Source organism: Phocoena phocoena, chromosome 6 (assembly GCF_963924675.1).
Source record: "Phocoena phocoena chromosome 6, mPhoPho1.1, whole genome shotgun sequence".
In the NCBI taxonomy this organism is placed as follows: Eukaryota; Metazoa; Chordata; class Mammalia; order Artiodactyla; family Phocoenidae; genus Phocoena; species Phocoena phocoena.
In genome coordinates, this window is record NC_089224.1 from 61,168,662 (window position 1) to 61,193,052 (window position 24,391).

Here is a 24,391-nt window from a genome sequence, read left to right on the forward strand (position 1 = left end):
AGATTTAAAATTCTGTTGCTTACAGTTTCATGCATTGTTCTTACATGTGTCTGTAAAGCCACTGAAATGTGCGATTGGAAAATGATGACTCCCCGTCAGTGCTTTTTTCTCAGCAGTGAAATGTAGTAGGCGCTAGAAACATGGGATGTTTTGTTGGTCAGGAGGCCACTGAGGGAACTGTTAGGCATACCTGTTTCAGAACTAGACATCTGCTTGGCAACAGATTAAATAATCAGGAGTTTAAAGAATCTCTAGTATGACATTGGCATTCTGGAATTTTGTCTCATTTGCAGTGCAAATGGAGATAACCCTGCTTTATCCTGGGATGGAGATGTTTCCTTTCAGTCCAGGGCTGCTGCAAGCCCATATGACTCTTGTCCCAATTAGAAATGAGTGAATTCTGCAAGACACTTTACTTCTGTCAGGAGATTTTCTTAAGAACATTAACAGTGATTACAAAATGAATGGCATTCCAAACTCACACTGTAGCATCTGAATCTCCTGGAGGGCCCCTTAACACTCAGACGTCTGGGCCCACACCCCCAGGTTTCTGTTCTGTAAGTCTGGGGTTGGGCCAGAGAATTTGTGTTTCTGACAAGTTCCCAAGGGTATGCCGATGCTGCAGGTCCGCACACCGTGTCTTTGAGAGTCACTGCTCAAGGTTCACCATTGTGTGACCTGTCCAGCCATATGCATTGATCTTGCTTCCATCTTCCCATGAGTAAAATTTGCATTCATCTTGTTCCTCTCATTGCTTAACACATAGTGCCATGCTCATAGGGCTTACTCAGTATTGGTCGGGGGAAAAAAAGAATGCTATTTAGATAAAATTACTAATGGGTACCAGACCCATTTCCCACCACCACTCCCTCCCGTATTACCATTCTGCATTTGTCTCTCTTTTTGTTCCACTTTTCCTTCTTCTGCTACCCCCTTGGATTCTGAGAGCTTGTTTATTTGTTGTTTTTCTCTCGTCTTCCTATATATGGCTTGTGTTTGAACCACGGGCATCTTCAGGCCTGATGACCCAGCTGTGTGTCAATGGGCCTTAGGTTCCTGGCTCTACAGGAAGTCCAGGAAGGGGATGACCAGGGACTAAGATATTGGTCAATTTTTGTATAGAGGTTGGTTCGTGGCAATGACACAGCAGTCAGGTGACAATTTGGACCTTAGATCTCAGGATAGACTCTACACTTCAGGAATCTTGATGAGAAAGTTTGTGGTCAAATTCAAGGAAACTCTCCTTCTATGATTCCGGCTTACCTTTATGTTTAGATGTTCCTTTACAAGGTGAGACTCATTTTGAAAGATTTTGAAAACATGAAGAAATATAAGTAGAAAACAAAGCATCCATTTACTCAAACACCCAAAACATCCAGTTTAGCTGTATTTTGTAACACTCTTGTGTAGTTCTACCTAAATGTTAGTTTATTTTTAATGCATTGGCATTTAATTGAACTTATAAATCTTGGGGTAAAATTGCCTGAGGGAGAGGAAACTCCTGTGCTGAATTACAGGTTTATTCCCATAATGAATGATAATGATTCATTATGAAATCATTTGCTTTCAAGTTTCATCCAGACACCTTTAGAGAAATGAACAGCACCTAATTTCTCTTCTTGCAGAATTGTTAGTGTGGCACGCACGTTCAATCAGGTGTGATTCTCTGCATACTCCTGTGATGGGTTGGGTGTTAGGAGCACCCCCATGGAGCCATTTGTCAGTTCTTCCATGCTGGATTTTATTGGTTTGGCGTTCATGGTTTCTTCCCAGTGAATTTCTTCAACAAGAGTGAGTGGTTGATGTTTATTATGAGCCCCTGAATACATGGGGTTGCCTTGTTCTTGCCTTTATTCATACAACTCAGTGTGGTCAAATCCCTTCACTCTTAATCTTTTCTCCTGAAAATTGTATAATGCTAGTACAAGTACTACAAATACTTTTGTCTTCTGGCCTTTCTTGTTACAGAGGAAACATCTGAGATCAGTTGGATTTTCATGATTTTACTGATAATCTTTTTGTTGTCATTTTCAGTCTGGGTGCTCATATTTTCCTCCATCTTTGCTATTTTTATTTTTATTTATTTATTTATTTATTTATTTCTTGTGGTACGCGGGCCTCTCACTTTTGTGGCCTCTCCCGTTGCGGAGCACAGTCTCCGGACACGCAGGCTCAGCGGCCATGGCTCACAGGCCCAGCTGCTCCGCGGCACGTGGGATCTTCCCGGACCGGGGCTCGAACCCTTGTCCCCTGCATCGGCAGGCGGACTCTCAACCACTGCGCCACCAGGGAAGCCCATCTTTGCTATTTTTAAAAAATGGTCAGGGTGTTCTGAGCTATAGTTTACTTTTCACTGATTTGCTTGGAATGTAGCAAGCTCTTTGGTCTTTGATCATTACTTCTGTTAACAATAACACTAGCAATTAACTGAGTTCAACTGGACATTTACATGGACATTTAACTGGAGAGACCTTAGAAATGCTAATCTACATTCATTTTACATCTGATGAAGTGGGCAGTTGGAATTAGTTCTAGGACATGTTTGGGATCCCCTCTAATCACTCTGTGGTAGATCCAGGTGTCTTATCTGTCTGGTGCTCACAGAAACCTCATTAATATATTCTAAAGTGGTCCTCCACTCCCATGTTGGTGCTGAGACAGTGCAGCCTTCTCTCTGACCAAGAGCTAGGGTGACTATAGAAGGGAGTGGTTGTTGGGGCCTACTCAGGTCTGGGTATGCACCCCTGGAGCTGGCCCCAGAATGGTGCCCACCCTACAAAACAGCCTTGCTAGGAACTAGGCTACAGGCTTGATGCGTCCAAAACCACAAGCTCATTTTAGACCTAAGTGTGGTCTACCAGGTGATTCTAAGACAAATGAACTGAGCTCCAGAAGTTTGCACTGAGTTATCATTCAGAGTGAACCTTAAAAACAGAGGTTTGGTTGGCAGAGGCCTCTTAGCCATGAATTGGGGGTTATCTTTGAGCCCCTTTATTCTCAGATTTGAGACCCATTTGAAAACCTGAAGAAATAAACCACTTAATTCCCCTCTCCCTCTAGCGATATAACATTATATGCCTTTCACTCTTCGTCAGCAATCATCTTCTGTTCGGGCTAAATTTATTTTTATGTGAAATAGAAATCAGGAAAACACCAAAATTATTTTAAGCAAAATATCAAAATTGAAATAAACCAACATATGTCTGTGAAACATGTATAACTCTCAATCAAAAATAAGTGCAACTTTCATAAATTTCTTAAAATACTCCAGCATGCAAAATCTGGACAACTTAAATAGATGGAATTGTGACATGTTCGATTATTCTTCCTCCTTAGTTCATCCTTTACTTAAAGGTGAAAATTCAAATAACCAAAACCTGGCCAGCTCTGTGTCATCCCTTCATGGACAATGTACTCATCTGTTATAATAAGTAAGAGAACCAAGGAATTTTATAGCATTTCTTGCAGTAAGCTTAAGTTATACCTGCTAATTTTTAATGAAAACCATCTTCAATTTACCCTTCTTTACTTCTGTTCTCCCCACCAGCCCCACATTCCTCTCTAAGGAGTGAGGTTTCTTAATTGCAGTAAACATATTATGTTTTGTTCTGATAGTTTGGGGTTTTTCTTCTTTTGGCCATGCTCCGCAGCATGTGGGATCTTGGTTCCCCGACCAGGGATCAAACCCGCACCTGCTGCATTGGAAGCGCAGAGGCTTAACCACTGGACCACCAGGGAAGTCCCTGATAGTTTTTTAATTCAGTTTTCCTTGCATTGGGAACTCTAATGGCATTAAAATTGTCAAAAGGACATAATATTCTGGGGCTTAGCATCAAAGAGAAAGTTAAAGGATAAAGGCCCATCTCACATTTATGCTTCATGTATAGGCTTTCTCTAACACATTTTCTATTAGATTGTCACTTCAAGGATTGAAATCACTTTGACCCTCTAATAGTAGCTGATATTTTGCCCACAGAAGACAGTAAGTAAATATTACCATCAATAAATATTATTGACAAACCAATGAAGCATTTCTTGAGATCTTCAACTTTTTATTTTAAGCTCTTCTCTTTAAGAACCAGGTAACAAAATTTCTTAAAAAAATAGAAATAAATAAAACTATAACTTTATTTGGAATATGATTTAGCAGTAAATGAATTGTCTTCCATTCCCTTTTTAAAAGCATGTTAAAAACTTTATCTCATTAGGCTTGGCATCACCCTGTATATTAACAGGGTCACTCTTGGGAGTTGAAAACCACTTAAGATAGAGTTAAGAAAGTTTATGATCTTAATGATTCAGCAGACACATGTCCTTTTCATCTCTCACTCTTGGATAGTCTATTTACTTTTTTTTCTCATACATCACTCTTTTTTTGTTAGTTTATTAGTTGTAAAAAGTTTCTTCCTTCCTGGTTCTTTCAATTTGGACCAATTTGGAAATGAAAAAGTGTGTTAATTTTTTAACAAACCTTTAAGGCACGCATTAGTGTATTTTTATTAACTGAGCCAGATGGCTCACAGCAAATTTTCTCTGACATAAGTAATCACAGAAATCAGTTTGGGACCCAAATCTGGTATGGAAAGTGGCATGTATATTCAGTGGAAAAATGCAGTTCACATAAACATACGGATCTTTTTAGAAGTAATATTGTTACTGTTTGGATTTCATTTTATTTTTTTGTTTTAGGCTAAGTACAAACTAAGGACATTTATTTTTCCTGTCCCCCAACCCCAAACATTCAAGGTCCTTCTCAACAACCAAAAATTGTTTTCTTTTTTGCAGTTTGAAGGTTGCAAGAAGGCCTTCTCAAGGCTCGAAAATCTCAAGATTCATTTGCGGAGCCACACAGGCGAGAAGCCGTATTTGTGCCAGCATCCGGGCTGTCAGAAGGCGTTCAGTAACTCCAGTGACCGCGCCAAGCACCAGAGGACACATCTGGACACTGTAAGAACGGCAGGAGCTTTCCAGCTTCCAGCCCCAAGCCCCGGTGTGCGGAAGTGCCCGTTTGACAGTGGGACGGTGAAGGTGTTTGCTTTATGACCTGCAGGTTATAGGGAGAGTGCCAAGGGCAGCAGTGAAACCTGGTAAAGAGCCAGAAGGGGCCCTGTTTGGTTCTTTCTTTTCCATTTTTCTGTAGTCACAAGTTATCCTAAATATTACAGCTGCCTGGGACAAAGGGGGTTCCTTGGTTACCTCTGTATACAAAGCAAAGGCACTTTAGGGGCTGTCGTATAGTAGATTTTAGTACAGAGAATGACTCCTAGAGATTGGACATTGAAGTAAGTGTTCAAATATCAAGATATACTAAGATAGGTAAGATATGCTATTGTTAGAAATAGGAAGCACTTTTTTTCTTACCCTGGTTCTTTTCTTCTTGACATAAGAACTTTGAGGCTGGCATGATTTTTGAAAGTGAATCTAGCCTTTTGCTTTAGAAACCACCTGGTATTTTCACCTTCAAGTGATCTAAAAAGAATCAGCAAATCTTTCCCAAGGGTTCAGTTTCATCACGCTTCCTATGTGTTAACAGCCACATATCCATTGACATAAACCTTAACTCTCTTAGTGCTGAAACATTTTGTTCATTTGCTAATGCCCTTTCCTTGACTCTGTCTTTTATTTTCTAAATTATGTTGATTGTCTTCCTTTGCATTTCTCAGGTTTTGATGCCATTTTCTTTACATGAGGCCAGGTAGATTATATGTAATTTTAGTTCACTTAACAAAGCCATCAGGATAAATGTATTATACACATCACAGATCTCTTATCCCACGTTCTTGCAAGTAATGTATTCATGACAGTACTTTTTCAGTGTTAACATTCTGATGTCTATTATTAAACTACACCAGAATTTGAATTTTTAAAAGATACTGTTATTTCTACACACCTTCTCATACATATTTAAGATTCTTCTGATGTTATAGCTGACATATTTATTAAATTTTATATTAGTCTCTATTAGTCATACTAATAGAAGTCATTTTAGCTATATGTCACATAACCTTTCTAAACAGAATTACCTCCTGATATATATATAAATGGGATGGTTTGCCTAGTAAATATCTGAAATATAATTAGAGTAATATGGGTGTAAGATGGACCCTTTCTGCTATAGCTGAATTGAATTCAGTGATTTTAGGACCAAAAGAATGGAATATTAAGTGAATAAATTTGGTGAATAGCAGTATTTTTTAAAGGTAGAAGAAGGAAAAAAAAGAATGAATTATGTTTAAATGCCCGATTTTATATGTCTAAAATGGTCTTGGTAGAATCTAATAAATTTTCCAATTTGTCATTAAACTTTATCATGGAAGAATGAACATTCATGAGACAAGATTGTCTTGAGAAATTGCTTCTTCTCTAGCTAGTTATCTATAGTTTGAAAGAACTATTGTAAGGCTAAGTGTTATGGCTCTACAATACCCTTCTTTGCTTGGAGCTAATTTTAGCTAATCAAACTAAGAGCATTTTCTAAAATCATTTTGAATTAAAAAATATATATCCCTTTTAAAAACTTTTGAGGAAAGCTACCTAAGATAATAATTTCATGATTAAGTTCAATGCAGTAGCTTTTAAGACTTAGCTGTTTTTATTTTTTTTTATTATTTCTCTATTAAATCTTTTAAAACCATCATTTTTCCTTTGAAGTCCAAACTACCTTCTGTTTAAATTTTTATTGCATTTAACAAATTGGTAAGTTCTTTTAAAATCTTCTACAATTTTAAGAAATTAAACATTTATTTAAAGAAGGAAACTGTAGTTGCTTGTAGAATTTATTATTTAAATTTAGGTCCCCATTCCCTTTCATTAAGTACTCCTTACGCTAATGCTGTCAGAATTTTGGATAAAGTATTTCTTCAGTTAAATGGATTGTTTACTTATAGGAAAATGATTTCCCCATAAAAATTACTGAGTTCATAATTCTAACCCTGAAAAGTGTTATTAATTCATTTCTCTATTAGCATCTTAATGTCTCAACAGGGGAAATAGTTTTATCGTACAAATGGAAAATAATGAAGAATATAGTTTGATGAAGTGTAACATGCCATTTAAAGCTCAGGTAATCTGAGTTAAAATGACCAGCATATCCGTACCACTTAGACCATCCCCTGATGTTGCTCTTTTGGCATACTGATCCCAGGTGGCTGATAGCAGGGGAGAGAGTGACATCTCAAAATCAAATACAAAATGACGTTACCCATTTCTTATCTTTCTAACCCAAGTAATGGTGACTATTGTGATAATTATGGCATCGATTTATATAACACGTTAATATTCCCAAAGATTTTTACATGCAACATCTCTAATGCTCAAAACATGAGCTTATGTGGTCACAGCGTGACTGCCAATAAAGATGTTGGCTAATTGCCCCCATAACACCAGGGCAGGACAGGAAAGACTAGGGCAAGAAAGCTGTGTGAACCCAGAAAAGATTCCCAGGTTAAAGGAAACCTTTGTTTACCCAATGGAAACTTCCTTGGCAAGTGACTTCAGCCCATAATTGGCTCATCATTTTGCAGAAACTGTGACATATTGAGAGGCTGGTTCATCCATCGTTCACTGTTAGATCCCTGATATGTAACACAGTGTCCAGCGTGTTACGGGAGCAAAAGAGTTGCTGGGTGATTTACTCATTCAATCAATCAGTCAGTCGATGAACAAACACATCAGGTAATCAAACTTAGAATTCAAATTGGGAGTTTCAAACTGAATTATATATTCATGACTTTACCTTGTTCTTGGAATCAAAAATGGTAACAGTAGCAACAAAAAAAGTGAATCACATATATGGCTTCCTGCAGGGCAAATAATATAATCCACATATATGTTGGCCTACAAAATGACAAGCAAGTGCATGAAAACAGGAACAAAATATAAACAGTAGGGGAAAAAAAACTGATTTTTCGGGAGAGTTAGGTCAACAGAATAAGCAGGTTTCTAAAGAAAGAATTCTATTGTAGAGACAGGGTTTTAATTCTCTTCCTTACATTTCACCTCATGCAGGCATAGCTTTATTATGTCACCTGATGAGATACTAAGTAGATGAGTGACTATTAATACATCTTATAAACACAGTTAATCTTGTGATTTTTTTCAGTTCTTAGGATAAGCGATTTTTATTTATTCTACAATTTAAAAGCCGTATTCCCAAAGCTTTGGTTTGAATTTCGTTGTTACAATAGGAATAGTTGCTAAAATTTGAATCAATGTGTAGTGCTCTCATTCATTAATTCATCATTCCTAATTAGCATCTACCAATCACCAGGGACATGAAAATAAAAGATTCTAGACTCTGCCTTAGGCTCCACACCTTACATCTCTCAGGCGTATGGGGGAATTGGAGTAGCCAAAACTTGTGTTCTCGTCATGCTCAGCCAACGGCTTATTCACCTAACCCAGGCTTAACACCAGGACTCCTCTACTACTAATAATATTAATGTTTCTCTGGCTGATTTTTCATGTGTCTGTTGTTTGAAACCTACTGTCTTTTACTCACTTTCCACTAATTTTCCCTTTTAATTTTCTCCCTCTCTCTTTCTGAATCAGGTTTCTTCTGAAACATTCCCAGTCTTTTCTGGACTTTTCTACAGCTTCTTTATACCTGAACTCTTAAAGAGTATGTGTTTCCTAATTTCTGACAGTACCAAAGATTGTTTTCAGGGGAACATAACTGTAAGTATGACTGAAGATACTAATAATTTCCATATTGAAAAATGCCACAGGAGGTTTCGCGGTAAGAGTGCATTCTGTAGCAGTCTCTTAAAAATCTTCAAAGATAAGCCATCTCTTTGTTTCTTGAAAGTTTACTCTTCTCTTCACCTTGATGCAAACTTTCTGGGCTTTCTAATTAAAATGAATGAGTATCACATAGCATTTCACGTCAGTCAGTTGGTAACAGTTCATGCTCTGAAGTCAGTCGTCTTTGAGTAGACCTTCCCCAGTTACCTTTATGATTTAACCACAGCTGTTTCTTTCTTTCTTTCTTATTTAGAAACCTTATGCTTGTCAAATTCCAGGATGCACCAAACGCTACACAGACCCAAGCTCCTTAAGAAAGCATGTGAAGGCACATTCTTCCAAAGATCAGCAAGCAAGGAAAAAGGTAATTTTGAAAGAGAATTTATCCAGCCAGGACAAGCACATTTAAATTCCTCTTGCAGTACTGGGAGCTTCTGCAGGGCATTGGTGATTCTCATACTTCTCAAGGTATAACATGTTTTAGACTCTGAGTAGAGAAGTCATCCATGAAGTAGTAGCAAGGCTGTGATTTTCATAACTGATGTAACCAGATATGAATTTCTGGGGAGGGTTTGTATAATAGGAATTGGAGGAAATTAGTGAAAGTCACCTAAACTGGAAAGTAACAAAATTCAGTCCAAATAGCTAAAGAAAATTGAATTGGGAAAAACAGCACAACAAAAACCCTTTCTGGAGATAAGTGCTTTTTCATAAAATATCAGTTGGCTAAAATAATTACGTCTGATGAAGCAGGTAGGGTAAGTATAGAGCATTCTTCCCTTTAAGCTTAGAAAAAACCACATTCCTTAATAAGTATTACGTAAGAAAGTCTGAGAAAGGAATTGAACCTAAAATTACTTTGACATCAATGAGGGCTTAGTGCATCTCTCAAAGTTCATAGAAATTATAGTATCTCTCAGATTTGGAAGAAATGTTAAAGATCAACCTGCCAACCCACCTGACTTATTCTCCTGACCTCATAAAATCTCCAGCAAGTGGTTGACCATGCTGTGCTTTAACACCTCGAGAAATGAGGAGCTTACTGCCTTTCTAGGATTTTCTAATAACTGAGTTTGTAAATTTTTGGACCAAAAAGTATCTTCTGATCATGGCAGAAAATAAGTTGACCTGACCTTGGCTTTTTGAGTGTTTCATTTGTGTTCAGATGGGTACCTGGTTCATCTAAGGGCCCTTCATAACAAATTTAAGGGAAGTTTAAGACTCTGCTTATTTCAAGTGATTGAACCCCATGGTGTGATTAAACCCTATGGCTGTGGTTTTCAGATCACCATGGCTTCTAGTTAACTAGAATCGTTTATTCTTTTATGATTTATAGGGATTTAACTCTTTTATGTTGGGAAATGCTCTGTAATCTTTTTGTTACTTGAGATTTTTTCTTCCTTGAGAGGTGTTAGCACAATGCCAGTTGAGGGCTCATATATGGAAACAATTTGACCCCTTTGCTGTGAGTTAGAAAAATGGCCAGTCAGAAGGATTTGATAGATATTCTTTTTTAAAAAATAGATATTCTTAACGGCATACATACCCACTCTTGTAAGTCAATTGTTAAAATTATTTTTTTCTCTATAAATATAGTTAAGTGTCTTTAATTGGAATCCCAATAAACTGATAACAGATGATCATTATCAAGAGATGATAATAGATGATCCTTCAACATGGATTGGATATGTTCCTGTATTTTAAAACAGCAAAGAAACTGCTAAGTGAATTAATAATATACATAAAGTTGTAAGGAGGATGCTTAATATTCTTAAAATAACACACCATTGTTGCATACTGTTAACTGTATAGGAGGACCATTGTCTAATGTTTTTTGTCATTATCCATGTATATCTTATAAACTTGAAGTAGTAAGTTGTGCTTGTTAAAAAATAAACCTTGCTGAGTTTCTTCCCCCTAAATCTGACCATTCTCCACCTCCAAGTTGTCCCAAATGTATGAGGTTTTACTGTAATAGCCAATCTATCGTCAGATTGAAGAGCACCTTCACAGAGAATAACAACTGTCATGGGCATGACAGAATGTAAGTCTCACATGTAGACAAGTAAGCAATAATATGATATTCAGCTTAAGAGGGTAACCTAGGTTGACAGTAGGTATGAAAACAGAATGGGATATTTTTAGGAATTACTAATGGTTTCTATTGTTCAAACATGGTGTGTTTCAATCTCTTTATAAAGGAAGAGTAGTTTTGATTATGTGAAAGATTCTTGAAGCACTAATTTAAAAAGAAAATCAGATCTTAAGACTACAGAATACAAATTTATAAACAATTTGCAGACAGCCTTCAACAGGCAATCCAGATAACAAGGATATGCTTTCAAGGAGCAGTATTATAATCTAATGTCAGATATTACAATATTCTCTTAATTTTGTCTTATGTAAAATGAGGTATTATCTCTCCAGTGATTTAGCTTTTGATGTTCACTCTTTTTCCTGCGAGTGGTTGAATTGGATTTGGCTGACGTTCTGACATTCATTGCTTAGTCCTTAGTGACAAATTACTGTGTTTACTTTCCAAATTTTAACCTGTCCTTTTAATCTGAAGATTTAAAAAATCCTGTAATGGACTAATTTGTGGAAATTAAAATGATGAAAGTTGCTCCATCCAATAAAAAGGGGAAATGCCACTCCCAGGAGAAGCAGTGCTAATAAACCTCAAATCAATCAATCCACATTTTCAAACCTTGAGCTGGTATTCCGGTGTGTAGTATTTACATGGTACAATGTTGTTACTAGACCTCAGAGAGGTTCTAAGTGCTATTCACGTCAGGGCTTGGTATTTGAAATATTTCCTGGCAGCAATAATAAAAAAAAGTAAGAAACAATAACCCTTTTAAGGCAGAATTAAGATTATTTACGACTTTAATTAAAAATTGAAAACTGGCATCATTTCAAAAAGCCTTTACAAAAATGTGAATTCATCAAAAATAACCATAAAAATTCCAAGGTGATAAAGGCACTGTGGAGTAATGGTCCCAGCCCTAGGGAATTGTTTTGTTGAAAAGAATAAAACCCTTTTCTGTCACACCCTGTTAGTCATGGACTTGTTTAATATACCCTGCCTGCATGCCTGCCTCTAATCCTCTTTTTAACCTCCCCCTAGACACTAAATGACATTATTTTGGTCTTAACATGGCCGGCTTTATGAAGTCCTACAGTGAAATCATGGCCAGTGACAAGGCATCCTCACCCATAAGACAAGTGTTTATTAGGATGGGTAGAGATCTCATAAGTGATGCCCTGGTCATGGCCATGTGGCCCTTTTCCCACACCTGTTGGATCCTACTGAAAACCAAGAACCTGAAATCTCAGCTTAATATTATTCAAGCTATGAAAAGAAAGAAGAAGGGGGAAAAAAAAACTCTCTGCAAAAGAATTGGGATAATTTGGCTCATTGCATGCAGAGAGTAACTTTTCTCTTTGTCTAATGTGTGCACACCCACACATCCCATCAGGTGACGTACAGACTTCTTCCATCGAATGTGCTTTGCAGATCTTGAGTCCATTAAATAGAGGGCTACACAGATAAATGAGCAGCAAAATACTCAAGTCACCAGCTATGGTCTCCAGAGTAGAATTCAGAATAGAATTCAGCTTGCAGAGCAAAAGACAGAATCCGTCCTTCAATTCTGTCTGATAATGAGTGTTGAAATAAGAGAAAACTAAGGCAATAAGCCACTTGAAATTTTCCTCAAGCCTGTGAGCTTTATCAGAATTTTTCATTTTCACCTTGGAAGTGCCATAAACAAGGAGGTTTCCTTCAACTCTGGCCTGCTACCAACATGGACTTTTTAAAAGTGAATGCAAAGAATGCTGGGCCAGAAGTTAGAGATGACATGAATCTTTCGTCCATTTCACACTTCCACAGAGATTCCAGACTTTGGGTGTGATTCGTTAAATGTTTGTTAAACATTCACCTTTGACTCACCATGGTTGATAACTTTCACTTTTGTGACCTCTATGTGGGCTGTTTTAAACCAAGCAAGTATAATGTGAATGCAACACGTATGTATTTTTCCTACTTAGGGAACAGCTTTATATAGCTTTCTGGCTAAAATAGAGCTGCTTATTTAATTCAACTCTCTTCATGTAGAACTGATGATTCTCTGGAATCTGTTCAGAGCCACCACCACCCCATATGTACTCAAAACTATAAACAATTTCATTAAATACAACATAGGCTCACCTTGCTTTGTGCAGTTGTTGGAATCTTAAAAAAGCTATGTGAAAAAGTACATTTTCCCCTGAATGAAAGCATGTATAAAAGAGCTAGTGAGGCTCACTTTTCTATCAGTTGTTTTCTGTCATCATCTACGTGGCATACGGCATATACAAATGGGGTACACAATCAGAGGCCTTCCCAGATTTTGACAATCCTCCTTCTATCCTCCCTGCCTCCCTTCCTCCCTTCCTTCCTGCCTTCCTTCCTTCATTCCTTTTTTTTCCTGCTCAGGAATAAATTAAAAACCATTCCAACTCTCAATGGAATGTCAGTCATAGGCACATATTACAAATATATTATTTCAAGATGAACTGGTAGCTCCCCTTCTTCCTCTCACATTTAGGAAATCATATTAGAATTTGAGTAATAGTGATGCTATTACAGGGATGACATTTAAAGGGCACTAGTGTGTGTGTTTTTTTTTAAGTGGGTCACATTAAGTTTTCTACTTTAACAATTGTTGCTGACAAATTACGTACTTTACACCTCAGAATGGTGGTGAGACATACTACCTACCTGCCTGAATGTCTTGATGTCTCAGTTGAGGGTAATGGATTTCAAGAAAGGTGCTAGGTATGCTTTTGTAAAACAAACAATTTTGGTTCAAAATAATGATGCTAACTAATAATTAAATTTAAATTTAAAAAAGTCAAGTTAACCCCAGATTGATTATACTGATTTGGAGTTGAAACCAATTGCCTGGAGGCTTCTATTTTAAGTCGATACAGTATGAAACCAGCTATGATTTTGAGAACATTTTGATGCTACATGGTGATTGGAGCTTTTAAAAAGGAATTGAGGATTCACATTTGGGTGTGGGAAGGTGGAGGGGTAGGGGTGGTTGTCCATGAGAGTAAACAGTTAGTGAGAAAAAACATCTGTTCATTTCTGGAGGTAATGGAAAAACTGTTTTCAGCCTTGTGAATACAGAAAAATAAATATTCGCATCTCTGAGCCTAGCCCAGTGTCTTTTTTAGCCCGTAAAGCAGTGTTTCTCAAAGCATGTTCTTTAGAACCTTATCAGATCCTTATCTTTAGGATCTTATCAGATAATTCTTTTTTTCTTTTTTTTTATTTGGCTGCACTGGGTCTTAGTTGCGGCACTCGGGATCTTCATTGCTGTGCGCGGGATCTTTTAGTCGAGGCATGTGGAATCTAGTTCCCTGGCCAGGGATCAAACCCAAGCCCCCTGCATTGGGAACGCAGAGTCTTAGCCACTGGACCACCAGGGAAGTCCCTCAGATAATTCTTTTAGAAAGTTTTTTGTTATATAAATTTGGGAAATGCTGAGTTGAAAAATATTCAATGGTTTTCTTCTTGCAAGAGTTCTCAGAGCCTTGGATGTACCAATATTCCAGAGAGAAAATAACATTAAGCATTGTTCAAAATTACTTGGCCAACAAAACAATCTTCTTTTTCCTCTAGAGCATCTCATCAAACCATTCTTCTGTAAATTACTTTAGAAATACAATCTCAAGTAACTTCATTTATTCCATTCAACAAATATTTATTAAGCTCCTACTGTGTGTCAGGCATTTATTAAAACCCATGGATGCAAGTGTGCCTAATACAGACATATTCTCGGTTCTTATAGAGCCACATTGTCTTGATGAAGTCCAGCAACAATAAAAAGATTGACAGAAAATAAGTAACATAAATGTAGGCAAGGAAGCAGTGAGAGAGTTGATATGGAGATTAAAGAGGGGGACCTGTTGAGGTGAGATGGTCCGGAACACATTCAAGTGACCACTTTAGAAATGAGAAAACTGTATTAGCTGCAAAAAGTTTTAAAGCACTGCTTAAGTTAAAATACTGTACCTTTCTGTTTGAGCTTCTTTTAAATAATTCTGGTGCTAACTAAGAGCACAGCAGTAGATGTCAGGATCCTCTTAGTTTGTTGTAATTAAACTTTTTGGCAGCCTTTCCTCAATTGCAGTGTCATTAGGGGAACTGGATGCTAGACATTGAAAAGCATAGCTTATTATCTCCCACCTAAGAAAATGACTCAGATGGTCAGCATTTGTGGTTCGCTGAGCAATCAGCACAGGTAGCGCAAGTGAGGCCCTGCATCAGCTCTGAGGATTTAAAAACAAGTGAGATCTGAATCTGCCCTCCTACAGATTACATTCCAATGAAAGACACATGGAGATACGTGCTTTCTGTATGGTAGGAGAAATGCTGTGATTAAAGTCACACAGAGCGTGCTTGTGGAACATGGTATCTGGGAGTTCCTTTGTGACTGACAGAGATTCTTAAGGAGTGAAGTCTTAGATTCTATTATTTGAAAGAAATGGGGAGATCTTTGGAGTTCTACATTGTTCTTGATTATATTACAGTTCTTTGTCATATGTGGCAAAGTAGTTTTTGTTCTATCCCCCTTGAAAATTCTTAATTGGAACAAAAAATAGGAGTGTTTGGCCCTGCTCTGGCCAACTATGTAAGGAATGAGGACCGTATGACAGGTGCTTTAGTGAGCTATTTTATAGAAATCGTTCCTAGAAAATTGTTTTTTTGATTGATTGACAGAAACCTAAGCTTCTCCTTCCTTTTCTCTTATTAGATTTTGTGGATTCTTGATAAAAATGATTTTGGAATAGAAACATTTTCCCCAGACTTTCTGCTGCCTAAACATAATGTCCTAAAATATCATGATACAGTTCATCGTGGCCCTCCTCGGGTTTTTGCTCTGTCTCCACTTCTGAAGTACTGGTTCCCCTTGGAATTACTGCTTCCTCTGCTAGTTCTCTCTTGTCTTTCCTTTTCATATTCAACTGAGTTTTGTCTTTGATGTCCATGGGTAATATGTTTCTATTTGTTTGTGTCGGCTCTCTGAGCTCTAAAGATTTATTTTCAGGTGACTTCACACAAGGGCTTGGATAAGCCTAATGTGAAAACTTTTCATGGTGGTTTCTGGATGGGTGACTGTGTCTCAGAGTACTGTTCGGATTGGACGTCAGGAGGTACGGGCTCCTTTTATGCAGTGCTATGAATTGCTTTGTGACTTAGCTTAATTTACAGTCCCCTAGTTTTTCCATTTCCCCATCTTCACAGCTATCTTGAAAGGCAAACACGGGGCCTCAAAGGTGAAAGGGTAATCATTTCAGTGTTGTTACACATACCTACAGTCCAGGGTGGTCTATTGTGAATGACAACAGAACAGTGTCCTTGGAAATACTTTTTCTTTGTGAGAACTGAATATTCTTGTAGGTGAAGTCCCCTTTTAGTGATGACTATAGATCATCTTTCTAGGTCATATGGTTGTTTGGATGATGGAGCAAAAAAGATCCAAATGAGGGAAAGGAAGCTGAGACCCAAACCAGAGGAGATTAAAATCAAACTTGAACCTGTGATATTTGGTTCTATTCATAGGTTATTAATCTGGGATCCATGGACCATAAGGGAATACATGGAAGAGTGGGTTTTAGGAAGTTAATGAAATCCCAGAAATGTAAAATGTAAAATGTATTTTTCTAGGGAGAAGCTCCATAGGTTTCATTGATTCTCTGAAATTAAGACTTCCTGATGACCAAAGGGAAAAAAAGGAAAAAATTCCCACAAAGGGGACACAAGGAAACACTCTGGGAGGTGTGTTACATTTCTACTACATTGATTGCAGTGATGGTATCATGAGTGTTTGCATATGTCCAAACTCATCAAGTTGTCCATATTATTATATGTGCAGTTCTTTGTATATCAATTATACCTCAATAAAGCTGTTGAAAAAAAGACCCTCTGAGCCAAAAGAAATGCAGGATGCCTAGTGACTGTTTCACCTGGCTTTAATTATAATGCCCCCCAAAACTTTGCCCAACTAAGAACAATCTATGCTCTTATGTTCTGGGGGATCGACTCCTACTTACCCGGCATTTACTGTGTGTCTGATATTTTGATAAATGCTTGTGAATACAAAAATGGTAAGATAGGCTCCTTTCCCTTGAGGCAACCAGAGATGTTAAAGCAGGACTTCGACAAGCGGTGGGATGATTGTATAGATGGTGAATTGAAGTATGGAGGGGAGGGTACAATAAATTAATGGAGGAGTCTGAAGCAATTGCACCACTTAGGATGGTATGCACTTTTACAAGATTTAATGAAGGCCAGGACAAGGATAGTGGCAGTTGAGATGAAAATGAGTGGACAGGGGCTTCCCTGGTGGCACAGTGGTTGAGAGTCCGCCTGCCAATGCAGGGGACATGGGTTCGTGCCCTGGTCCGAGAGGATCACACATGCCGCAGAGTAGCTGGGCCCGTGAGCCATGGCCGCTGAGCCTGCACGTCCGGAGCCTGTGCTTCGCAACAGGAGAGGCCACAACAGTGAGAGGCCCACGTACCACAAAAAAAAAAAAAGAGTGGACAGCATGTGGTGATGGATTGGATGCCAGGGATGAAGGGTAGAGTCAAGATGTCTCCAGAGTTCTTACTTCTAGGATTGGATGAGCAGTCCACAGGTGAAATTTCTTCTTTCTCAGGGAAATCTCAGTTCTGCTCTTAAGACCTTTCAGCTGATTGTATTAAAAATTGACTGTATTGACCCACCTCCTAGAGAAATGGAAATAAAAACAAAAATAAACAAATGGGAACTAATGAAACTTAAAATCTTCTGCACAGCAAAGGGAACCATAAACAAGACAAAAAGACAACATTCAGAATGGGAGAAAATATTTCCAAATGAAGCAGCTGACAAAGGATTAATCTCCAAAATTTACAAGCCAGCTCATGCAGCTTAATATCAAAAAAACAAACAACCCAATCCAAAACTGGGCAGAAGACCTAGATAGACATTTCTCCAAAGAAGATATACAGATTGCCAACAAACACATGAAAGGATGTTCAACATCACTGATCATTAGAGAAATGCAAATCAAAACTACAATGAGGTATCACCTCACACCAGTTAGAATGGGCATCATCAAAAAATCTACAAACAATAAATGCTGGAGAGGGTGTGGAGAAAAGGGAACCCTCTTGCACTGTTGGTGGGAATGTAAATTGATACAGCCACTATGGAGAACAGTATGGAGGTTCCTTAAAAAACTAAAAATAGAACTACCATACGACCCAGCAATCCCACTCCTGGGCATATACACCGAGAAAACCATAATTCAAAAAGAGTCATGGACCACAATGTTCATTGCAGCTCTATTTACAATAGCTCGGACATGGAAGCAACCTAAGTGTCCATCAACAGATGAATGGATAAAGAAGATGTGGCACATATATACAGTGGAGTATTACTCAGCCATAAAAAGAAACGAAATTGAGTTATTTGTAGTGAGGTGGATGGACCTAGAGTCTGTCATACGGAGTGAGATAAGTCAGAAAGAGAAAAACAAATACCGTATGCTAGCACACATATATGGAATCTTAAAAAAAAAAAAAAAAAAAGGTTATGAAGGGCCTAGGGGCAGGACGGGAATAAAGACGCAGATGTAGAGAATGGACTTGAGGACACGGGGAGAGGAAAGGGTAAGCTGGGATGAAGTGAGAGAGTGGCGTGGACATATATATGCTACCAAATGTAAAATAGATAGCTTGTGAGAAGCAGCCACATAGCACAGGGAGATCAATCAGCTCGGTGCTTTGTGACCACCTAGAAGGGTGGGATAGGGAGGGTGGGAGGGAGATGTAAGAGGGAGGAGATATGGGGATATATGTATATGTATAGCTGATTCACTTTGTTATAAAGCAGAAACTAACACACCATTGTAAAGCAATTATACTCCAATAAAGATGTTAAAAAAAATTGACTGTAAATGTTAATCACATCTAAAAAAAATACCTTCATAACAATACCTAGATTAGTGTTTCATTGCATAACTAGGGCCTAGAGGCTAGCCAAGCAGACACATAAAACTGACCATCACACCCAGAAACTAAAATTCATTATGTTAAAATTTAACTGAGGCTACTTTATTTGAAGGTGACACTAGCCACACAAAAATGGGGCATGATAAACTTCAAAATGTAGTTTATATTAGTGCAAATTGATTATTCACTAGGAAAACTTAAGGAAATTAATTATTGGATATACTGGTTCTACTCCCTTTTCTTATACCAGTGATGGTTCAAAGCAAATTTGTTCATGCCAATTAATTTATAGATACTATGCTAAGAGAGTACAAGAGGATTATACTTTAAGCAAATAGGCAGATACTTTTTTAAACATGTATTTTGTGTTATGTATCAGAGAATTTACAGAATCATAGAAATTTATCATAATATGTTAACTTTTAATTCAGTCATTTTTGTCATAAGTTTGTGTCATATAATATTTGTTAATACAGTATGTTTGTATTATATTAAATGAAATAATGACAGTAAAATGCTTAGCATGGTGCTTGATACGTTATACATGGCCAATAAAGGTTAGCTGTTACCACTAGAATTACATCATGTAGTCCATTAAGGGTTTCTAAGAGAGAAGACAAGGGTTGTTGAAATTTTAGTGAGTTGGTTTTCCCCACTCCAGACTTCTCCATTAATTTATTTTACCTCAAGGAGATTTTAGCTGCTTAAAAACAATTAATGGAAACTGAGATTATGACAGAATTGTGAATTGTTTATATATCCATTTTGTTTTTTCTTCATACTAGAAACACATTTGTGTTCATGTTTGCCTGTTTTAAAATCTCAACCAGACAAACTTACTGGATAGAATCCATGTCTTTGGGTTGAAAATCCCTGCCAGTTGTCAGTTTTCCTATAGGTATTGTTATGTGAATGGCAGATGGATGGATATAGGTTTCATGCAGAAGAGCTTTACTTTTATACCCGTTTTAGACCTTGATTGTTTCCTGACTTTTCCTCTTCTAAATTGCTCTCATTTGTGAAATCTGGACAGTAACAGCAGTGCCATAGGTATGTGGTAGCTACTAGTGAGGAAACACACGTGAAGTGCTTGTTGCAAGCCTGCACAAGACGGAGCTCAATCCTTGGAGGAGGTATAGCTGTGGCCACGGTGGTGGGAGTTAGAAGGTGTTACAATAAAGAGCAAAGTGCCTTGTCGTCCCCTATTTCTGCTGGGGAAACTGGCTTTTATTAGTGGTGTACAGAGCAAAAGTCAGATAATGGCAAGAATTTTCTGAGGGGAGAAGAGATTTTTCCTGCCTCAGCTGTTTTATGTGGATTCTTGCTTGAGAAGTTAGAGGAACTTGACGAATAGACCTTTGAGCCTTCTGCAAGGCACCTCTTGAGTTGTTCAGCAAGTGGAATCCAATCTCTGTGACTCAGTTGTTTTAATAGTGATGGTGATAACCTTATTTTGCCCACGTTTAATGCTTTAACATTTCAGAACCATTTTGTATACATTATCTTATTTGATTCTTTTGGCCTTTAGAGTCAGGATGAATTTGTTATTACTACTTCTACTCTCTTTAGTTTGTTTCTGAGAAATGAGAAAGTTTAGAAGTGGAAAGGGAACCAAGTATGATGCCAAAGGTGTTATGCTGTTTTCCTACAAGACCCACAGAATGTGCTCCAGAATTAGCTAATACTGCCTAACGCAAAGCCGTCCGTTAAGCCTTGACGTACTGTTTGCAATCTTGGCATTCCACAGAACATTTTGGCAAAAGATTATTCTCCCTCCCAGCAATCCAGACCCCTCTTTATAAACTCTAGCAAAGTGTCATGTGACATCTTAAATGCTCACTGTTTCCACTGTTTGTTCAGTCCGGACTAACTCTTTAAGTAACTGTTAAAGGACTGCAGATAGTCGCTGCCTCAATAGGGCTGTCCTTTTCACTGGAATAGAAAGATGTTTTTCTTCTTTTGGCGATGGGTGCTTGCTGTGCTGCCATTATAGGGGCCAGCTGTGGGCACAGCTGTAGTCCATTAGAATTATAAGCATCCCTAAATGGACCCTCATCTTCCCTGGAACCCAACATGGGGAATCACATTCAGAAAGTTCCAAAAGATATTTATGACGACTCTTCATGAAATCTTAAGCTTTCAGATTTTTAAGACATTTTTTTTAATTTAGCAAGTCTAATATGTCCAAACATTCTTTATATTATTAAGTCAAAAATCTACCTTCCTGGAACACCCACACAGGAGCTCTAGTTCTGTCTTCCAGGTATGCTTCTTTGTTTCCATCAATGACCTTACTGATGTATGCAGAAATCCTGCATTAATATTCCTGTTACCAACAATTTTTACTTATTACCCAGCTTCCAGATTTTTTTTAGCATACAGATTGTATGCCTTTCTATTCTCTCCCTTTCATTTGTGCCATAGAATACAGTTTCAGGTAGGGTCACGGGAGACCATCAGTGATCTGATGACCTTATTGGCTTTTGAGGCAGCACTGAACTGAAAAGGCAGGGAACTGATGTCAAAGGGCCTTATATATCATACTAAGATGTTTATAGATAGATCGTGGTCAGACTTCTGATTTAGAAAGATAATTATGGTGGTAATGTGGGGCATGATTTAGGGATCTCGGGTGAAAGGAGACAAGACAATTAGGTTGGCATATTTTTGTTAATCAATATTGTTTAGATACAGTGGCTCATCTAATTATGATTATATCCAGCAGGGCTATCATCAATTCCAGGTTTCTCAGTCTTCTCCAAAATGCTATCGTGAGAGACTTTACTAAATAAGTTGTTGTAATCTAGGCTCATTATATCTGTGGCTTTCAGCTAATGGTATCTAAAAAGGAAATGAGGTTTCTCTGGTTGTTCTCAATAACCCCATCCTAGCTCCTATTGACTTACTTTCTCTTGAACTGCTCACCAACCTATATTATTTCTATAATCTTTCCAAGCATGAAGTTTAAGCATTCTGGTTATCAGTTGCGTTTCTAGACTTTATCTTTTTTTGCCTTGTTGAAATTTGAGGTATGGATTTCTGGTTTTCCATTTTTCTGGGCCTTATCTCTTCGTACTTTCTCAAAACATATTTTTATAACCATGTTTACAAGTGTTTTTGGTAGCAGAGTTAGTGTAACATTAGAATCTTGAATCCCCTGACTAGTTAGTGGGCTCTCTTGCTGTCTTCTCTCCTATGCTAGGCCTTGCTGTCCTCTCTCACACTACTTCCAGCAATCGTTTTTCTAATGATTCTCATTTGGGACTCTGAGCTATGGGATATATAGAAGCCAGGTAGTAGCAGAATTGTGATGTAGTTGATCAAAGTGGCTTAACACTGCTGCGTATCTTTCCATATATTTTTCTATCATATATAAACATGGGACCCCTCTGTTCTGATTCTTTTTACTCCGTAGCATATAGTAAAAATCACTGCCATGAGGAGCCTTTATCACTCAATATTGGCAAGAACATCACTGATCTCTGAAAAAGGAGACTCAAAAGGGAAAACAGTTAAAAAGGTGACAGAAGACAACAGACAAGAAGCTCTGTTTCACAACAATGCTTTGGGCTAGCCTAGCATATAAGCGCCAGCTATATAGGAATTTGATAATATTTACTCACTGTGGACTTTGAATAGAAATTGTATTTTGAGATGATAGTATTACAAAGGACATCCTTGATGTTTCCTCATATGTACATAAGCAAACACAGAAATCAGATTTCATTTCTTTGTACTCAAATTAGCAATCAAGGATGATCCATTCCCCTGCTCCTTTAAAAAAATCTTGTTCTTTCATATGGAAAAATGTCAAGAACAAGTTCCCCAATTTTCAAGTCATAAAGATTCAGACATGTTAGGGTGCCCTCAATCTTGGCATAAGTGTACAGAGGAACCCAATGTTCATGATGTTTTCCCCACCTCCCATCTCTACCCCAATTATGAGCCCCCTCCCACCCCAGAATATTTAGCTTGAAGTTGATTAAAGCCTTCAACACAACAAAACACTCACAAACTAAGTACCACTAAATCTCTTCAACCATTGGTGATGGCAAGAAGGGGTGAATTGGCATTTAAAATATCCAGTAATAACACAATGGGTGCAATTACCCATTTTTATTCTCTTCCCTTATGAAATAAGTATTTAAAGGAAACGGGAAGAAGAACAATAAGAGCCATTAAATACCTGTGTAGCACAGTTTACTGGGCATTTTCATGCCTGTTTAGCTCTTTAATCTTCACAACAGTTATACAAGGTCAGTGTTGCAATTATTGTAATCGCATTTTAGAGATGAAAGGCCTAAGCTTCTGAGAAGCTAGCTGTCTTTGCAAAGCACACTCAGTAAGTAGGAGAACCGTACTCCAGCTGTGTTTTTCTGACTCCGCATCCAGTGCTCCTTTGACTCTACCATTCTTACTACGGGCTGTCTGATTTTCCAACACGGGAAATGGTGTAATTTGTTTGCAAGCTCTTGGCATGATGATCATTCCCAGAAGCTCTGTAGTAGCCTTCTGTTAGAAGATGGTAGCAGGGCCCCTGACTGAGGCTCTGCCCCTAGAGGCCCCCCATGCTTTGGAGTACCTTCCTCAAATTTTTCTAAACCCTTTTTTGGTGATTGGGCCAGCAGTACCATCCAGGTGGGGAACCCTGAGCCCAGACTAGCACCCACAGAGGTGCCAGCCCTAATTTCTCTCCTTCAGGGCATTCTCTACCCCATATGTGGGGTCAACTAGGTGCCCTGATGAGCTTTTCAACATGCCTGTGAGATCATCCTGAGGACCTGTAGGCCAGACCTAATTCCAAGAGGGCAGCCTCGGGAGCAGATCACTTGTGCTGGCCAATGTGGTATTTCTTTTGCTGAATCACTTGAGATTGGCCCTCTGGTGTGATGCTGACATACTGATTTGGGGTGACTCAAATTGATTATTTTGACAGAAGCCCTACAAAATCTTTTGCCTAGGGCTCTGTACATCCTGTGGATAGTCTTGTAAATGGCAGGAACTATAAAGCATCTGAGATTTTACCCTAGGTACAAGCTAGTAAATTAGCCTGCCACAGTTTCATGGATGCTGGCAGAAGACATGAGCCTCCTGGGTCAGAGACAAAGGTGAGGTTATTACTCACAGCAGTGGCGGTAGCCAGAGTATCATCTTTTTCTTTTTCTTTTTTTATAATAAATTTATTTATTATTTATTTTTGGCTGCGTTGGGTCTTCGTTGCTTCAAGTGCAGGCTTTCTCTAGTTGTGGTGAGCAGGGGCTACTCTTCATTGCGGTACGCGGCCTTCTCACTGCAGTAGCTTCTTTTGTTGTGGAGCGCGGGCTCTAGAGTGCAGGCTCAGTAGTTGTGGCTCACAGGCTTAGTTGCTCTGCATCATATGGGGTCTTCCCGGACCAGGGATCAAACTCGTGTCCCCTGCATTGGCAGGCGGATTCCCAACCACTGTGCCACCAGGGAAGTCCCTCATCGTTTTCTTGTGCAAGTTTCTTAAGTCTTAGTTCCCACAAGGTGACACAAAGAGGGCCAGGTGACACTTGCACACTCAGTGGATTGTGTTACAAGAGGAAAGTTCTGAGCTTAGGGAACCCAAATCTTT

The 24,391-nt window shown here is 38.3% G+C and overlaps 1 protein-coding gene across 1 annotated transcript in view; it reads left to right on the plus strand.

Annotated features, from left to right (window-relative positions):
• The window catches only part of GLIS3 (GLIS family zinc finger 3), a 499,957-nt gene that overhangs the window by 388,560 nt on the left and 87,006 nt on the right, over positions 1–24,391 (plus strand). Inside the window, exons 4-5 of the mRNA XM_065879061.1 lie at positions 4,786–4,947; positions 8,996–9,106. Coding sequence (XP_065735133.1) covers positions 4,786–4,947; positions 8,996–9,106 — 273 coding nt within the window. The remainder of the gene's footprint in view (positions 1–4,785; positions 4,948–8,995; positions 9,107–24,391) is intronic.